At 53.0% G+C, this 5666-nt stretch overlaps 1 protein-coding gene across 1 annotated transcript; it reads left to right on the forward strand.

The window, feature by feature from the left end:
• The first annotated feature begins 4322 nt into the window (after nt 1–4322).
• On the forward strand, nt 4323–4862 carry LOC139139453 (uncharacterized). Its single transcript, XM_070708368.1, has one exon. The coding sequence runs from the start codon at nt 4323–4325 to the stop codon at nt 4860–4862; it is 540 nt and encodes a 179-aa protein (XP_070564469.1).
• The last annotated feature ends 804 nt before the right edge of the window (nt 4863–5666 follow it).

Genomic DNA, 5666 nt, shown 5'->3' on the forward strand with positions numbered 1-5666 from the left:
GGTCTATTCCAACCGCCCGCAAAGCCATCGCCGCCCACATCCGTTCTCTTCTTGATATGGACCCCATTACTCTCCCTCACATTTGCCACATCGGCCATAATGTCTTGGCATCCACCCAATCCTTCTACACAGCTCCGGACTTCCTCTCCTCCCCGTTTGATCCCCGTCATTGCCCCCAACCCTCCTTTTCATTCCAAAAACGCCATTGTAACTGTCCGGCCTCGGCCACCTGTGTGCCTGCACCGGCCCCCCCCTCCTTCTCACTTCCGGTTCCCACTACTCTCGCTTCGAAGCCACCACCTCCACCCTCCCCGCCTACCGCTGTCACTATACAACCTCTCATGTCCCTCTCCGTTCGCCCTACAGCACAACTTCTTCGTCGCCTCCAACAACAATCTTCCCAGCCCCCTTCAAACAGTACCATTACGTCCACCATGACCTCGGCTCCCTCACGACCGATTCCATCCTTACTCTCACTTAATATACGCCCCGCTTCTTCACCTCCCACAACGGCCCCTCGCCGCCGCAATCAACGCCGTCACCCTCCGTCCAACCGCTCATAATTCGTCTCCTTTGGCCCTCCCAACAATTTTTCAGCCCCCCCTGGAACAATGGCATCCGCCCTTGTTTGTTTATCACTATTTTAAGTAGCTCGCACTAGCCGTCTCTTTCCACTTGTGTTGCGCTCCTTGCCTACACCACAACGCCTCTCCTTGGCTCCCTCACTATTTCCAGCCTCGTTTACCTGAATGTCCTCCACACTTCCTCCTCTCGCGGACCAACCCCTGTCCCCCCCTTCGTCGCCTACATTTACAGTTTGCTCACCTCAAGGTGCTCCCCCGGCCACCTCGCCTCTTCCCTCCCGCACTACCCCTTTCCGCTTCCGCCGCAATCGGCGTTTCCGTCCTTACCCTCGCCACGCTCGTCGTCGACGTGGCCAACACCCCCCCAAACAAACTGTTGTCAATTTGAGTTCCCGTGCTCTTTCCTCCGCAGAGCATTCCCTTCTTTCCAAGGGCCTCAATTTCTGCCCTACACCCCTTGATAACCTTGCTCGCCGCCAAGCCGACATTGAAGCTTTTCGCCGACGCCTACGCCTCCGTTTTCACTTCTCTGATGAACCACCCTCCTCCCCTCCCCCCTTTCGCCTCAACTCCTCCTGGACACCACAGCCCCGCTCACCGCAAATTGAACGCTTTGTGGATTTAGTCCGTGACGACATTTCCCGCCCACTTCAATCGCCTCCCTCCAATCTGTCCAACTCGGACCTCGCTGCCCTCCAGTCCCTCGCCCGAGATCGCTCCATCGTTATCAAGCCGGCGGACAAGGGTTCCGCGGTCGTTATCCTAGACCGATCAGACTACATTGCCGAAGCTCATCGTCAGCTTTCCAATTCCCTTCACTATACCCCCCTCAACACGGACCCGACGCCACATGTTGCCGCCTCCATCCGTAAGTTCCTCCACACCATGCATGATGGCGGCTACCTGACGGAAGACACCCTTCACTACTTGCTCCCTCAGCTCCCACCCCGTACACCTGAATTTTACCTCCTTCCCAAAATTCACAAACCCGACCACCCGGGGCGTCCCATCCTTTCAGCTAACGGCTGTCCCACTGAGCGCATTTCCGCTTTCCTCGACCACTGGCTTCAACCCATTGTAGCCACTGCACCCTCTTACATTAAAGACACCTCGGACTTTCTCCGTAAAATCGCTGCCCTCCCTCCACTCCCCCAACACGCCCTCCTTCTCACTGCAGACGTCACTTCACTCTATACAAATATTCCCCAAGATGAGGGGATCCTGGCCATGCAGGAAGCCCTCCTTAAATTTCCGGACCCCCGTCGCCCCCCCGTTGCGTGCCTGGTAACCCTTGCCACTTTTATCCTTAAGGACAATTATTTCCAGTTCAATGGCCGCTTTTACCATCAGTGCCATGGCACAGCTATGGGCACCAGATTTGCCCCATCCTTTCCACTGCCCCTGATGGGGTCACCCCCCTCCTCTGGTTCCGCTTTATCGATGACGTCTATGCCATTTGGCTTGCGGACCGTGCTTCCCTCCGTACCTTCCTTGCCCACACCAATTCCTTCCATCCCACCATTCATTTTACCTTCCGCATCTCTCCACTCTCTGTTCCCTTTCTGGACACCCGTGTTTACAAGGGCCCGGATTTCCCTACCACTGGCCGTCTCTCCACGGACCTCCATACTAAGCCCACTGACACCCACCAGTATCTACACTGGTCCTCCTGCCACCCCCCTCATTGTCTCCGTTCCATCCCTTACAGTCAGGCCCTCCGCATTTGCCGTATTGTCTCAGACACAGGCCGTCGCAATCACCACCTCCGCAACCTATGCGATTTCCTCACACGGCGTGGCTATCCTCTCCACGTGGTTCAACGAGGCATTACACGCGCCACCTCTTTTCCCCGGGAGACCCTCCTCCGCGTGAAACCTCCTAAACCTCCCCTTTCCCGTGTCCCCTTTGTTCTTTCTTATTCCACTTCCTTCCCCAACCCCACCTCAGCCCTACTTTCACATTTTCACTTGCTCTCACAACATTCCGCACTTTCACATATTTTCCCAGAGCCCCCCTTGGTCTCCTTTCGTCGCCCCCCCCCAACCTTAAAGACCATTTGGTGCGGGCTAAACTCCCCTCCAAGAAATCCCCCCGCAATTGCCGCCAACCTCTCTGCGTTTGCTGTTCCCACATACTTTCCATTGACTCTGTTGTCTCTTCTTCCACCCGCCGAAGCTGGCCCATCAACAGCGCCCTCAACTGCCGCTCGTCCAACATCATCTACCTTATTGAATGTTCAAGGGACCGACTCCAGTACGTCGGTGAAACCGGCCAACAACTGAACACTCGTTTCACCCAGCATCGCTCCAACATCAACAATCGTTTCCCCACAGCCCTGTCGGGTCACTTCTGTCTCCCCAACCATTCCCTCTCTGACCTTAGAATTGTTCCCCTTGCTCAATGTCCGACACTTCTGACGCCCTCTCTCACCCTCCCAATCGCCGCAAAATGGAACTCCAGTGGATCCGCAAACTCCAAACATGGACCCCACATGGCCTGAATGCCCCCGCCGCATCCCTTCTCGCCGTCCCTCACAAAGCCCCTCCCCTTCACCTACCCCTCCCCCCAAGCAGCCTCCCCTTTTTCTTCCCCGGCATCACAACGTAACCACAGCCCCTAACTTCCCTCATCCATCGCTTTTTCCCCCCCACACGGACTCCGACCTTTCCCTTCATCTTCCAGCCTGTAGCACGCCCTCTTGTGTCACCTTTCCCCTTTCCATTGTTCGCTTTCCTTGTCCAGCCTGCAATCCTCTACCAACACCGGCCCTAACTATGATGTTGAATGGTGAGGTTGGTGCACCGTAATACCTTGGTTAAGCCAACCAGGTTCATCTATCACTTCGGCTATTAGGTGGACCTGACCGTCCCAAGTCGGTAAGACATCATAGTTTTTAAATTCTCTGCTTTTCTTTCTGTTTTCCATCCCTGTTTCACCCGCTGCCCGTGCTCAGTGCCTGATTGCGCAATCGTTGCCCTTTAGCCAACACGTTTCTCCAGCCGAGTACCATTGTGGAGTATTTCCGCTAACGTATACTCGCTCATCATTACCCCTTTACCCCCCTTTTTTTCTTTTTCTCTGCCCCTTTTCCTACCCCGCTCTGTCCCTTGATCCCCCCTCATCCCTCCTCTCTGCGTTTTCTCTCTCCTTACGCCTCCCGTGTTTTTTTTCCTTTTTTCTCCCCGTTTTTCTCCTAGTCCTTAATGTACGCCTGCCTCCACTACACGTTTTGCCGTCCTCTCTGCTTTGCCTTTGTTCCTCCTTATCTCTTTGCCCCCTTACGTAACTTCTCTATCGCCACAGCTTTCCCCTTTGGCTGTTTGCGTTTTGCTACCCTTTGCCTCCGTCTCCTTTCCCGTTCGCTTTCTACGTTCCTTTTTTTTCCTTCTGCCTTTTTTTGTTTTCTTCTCCCAGTCCTAGTCTGGCCCCAGCCATTACGCAGTTCTCTCTCCCCACGGCCGACTTTAACTCTGTGCTATCTCCCCTTGCACTTGTGGCTGACTGGCTGTCTTTATTCCCTCCCCTGACCCATTTCCCTCATCACCATTTCCGGTCTATTTTATTCACCATTTATGCCTTCCCGCCTTTTTTTCGTTTTTGGGGGGAACCCTCCATGTTTACACAACCACCCGGCCAGCTTTTTCCACCACCGTTTTCTCCTACGTTCACGTCGGTCCTTTATTTAGCTGGCGTCACCTCTAGTTTCCCATTCCCGGTCAGTAACGCTACATTGACACCATGCTTTCCCTAGCACAATCGCCGTCCGCGGCAGAAGCATCGCCTTTACCGTTGGTCACTGTTTCGCCTCTCCGCTACTCTCCCTGGCTTCAACCGGCTGCCGAAGCTCGGCCAGCGCTTCAAATTCCCACGCCGCAACTGTTCCAACCTGACCAGTTATCGCCCCCTTTGTTACCGTTGTCAATCACACCTCCAGGTAACCAAGCGTCGGCGGTGCAGTCACCCACTATACATACTGTCTCAGCGACCCCGGACGCCTGGTCGGATATCCTGCATTCGGTTGTTACCACTTCTCCACTTCGTATTTTAGTCTCACCTCTGTTCTCACCACAGCCTCCGCCGCCGCTGTCCAGTATTCCTGCGTCTACTGCCGACGTTTCCACGCAGACCTCACCGCTCTCATCGACTCAGGTCCAGCCACCGACGGGCTCCAAGTCTATTCCAGCACTCATGGACATTCCAACGCGACCACCGCCTGGTTGGCGTCCTGCTTCTAATCGCCGTCGCCCACGCCGCCGTCTTCGTCCTTACTGGGAGTGATTTCTCCGCAGTCTACAGTTCCAGTTCCACCCGCCGCCGTCACCAGTTTTTTCTCTTCCACGTCTTCACACCCATACCAAACGGTCCTTTTCAGGACCACCACATCCTCCGAAAGAGAGTTACCGTTTACCGTTGCAATTCCCTTTTCGTCTAGTCCCCTTTGTCTCGCTTCCTTTCTTTGAATAAAATTTTACCTCCCTTCCTTCCATTCTTGTGCCCTTTCCGCCTTTGCTCTGGTTATTTTTCCCTCGTCTCTTTGTTAAGAACCTCCCTCCCCTTCTTGTTTAGTCGACTTTTATTCCCCTCTCACTCTCGTGTGATGTTCCTGTCCTTTTTGAATCCATTCTCCCCTCCGACTTCTTCCATTTTTCCATTGCACTGCGGCCTTTGCCTGCAGCCGATTCTTCCCTGCACTGCACTGCGCCCTCCCACGACCGCCTTCCCTTCTCGTCTGTTCAGTTACGTTTTTTTCATTTCGGTCTCTGATTCCCCCTGCGCCTTGGTTTTCTGTTTCCGGGGTCTTTCTCTTTTTATCTCATTATGTTGTTTTCATATTTTCTCTATCCATTTTTTTCTATTATTTTTCATCATTTGTTCATCCCATTTTCTTTGTATTTTCTTTTTATCTTATTTTATTTTATTTTTTTATTTATTTTTTATACCTTTTTTCTCTATTTCCCTGCCCCGTCCTCCTCTCACGCCGCACCCGCCTTCCGTTTTCCTTTTTAATCTTCCTTAATTTTCTTTGTGTTTATTTTACTTTATTTTATTTAATTTCATTTTATTCTATTTTATTTCATTTGA

The sequence above is a fragment of the Ptychodera flava genome, chromosome 8, assembly GCF_041260155.1.
Source record: "Ptychodera flava strain L36383 chromosome 8, AS_Pfla_20210202, whole genome shotgun sequence".
Classification (NCBI taxonomy): domain Eukaryota; kingdom Metazoa; phylum Hemichordata; class Enteropneusta; family Ptychoderidae; genus Ptychodera; species Ptychodera flava.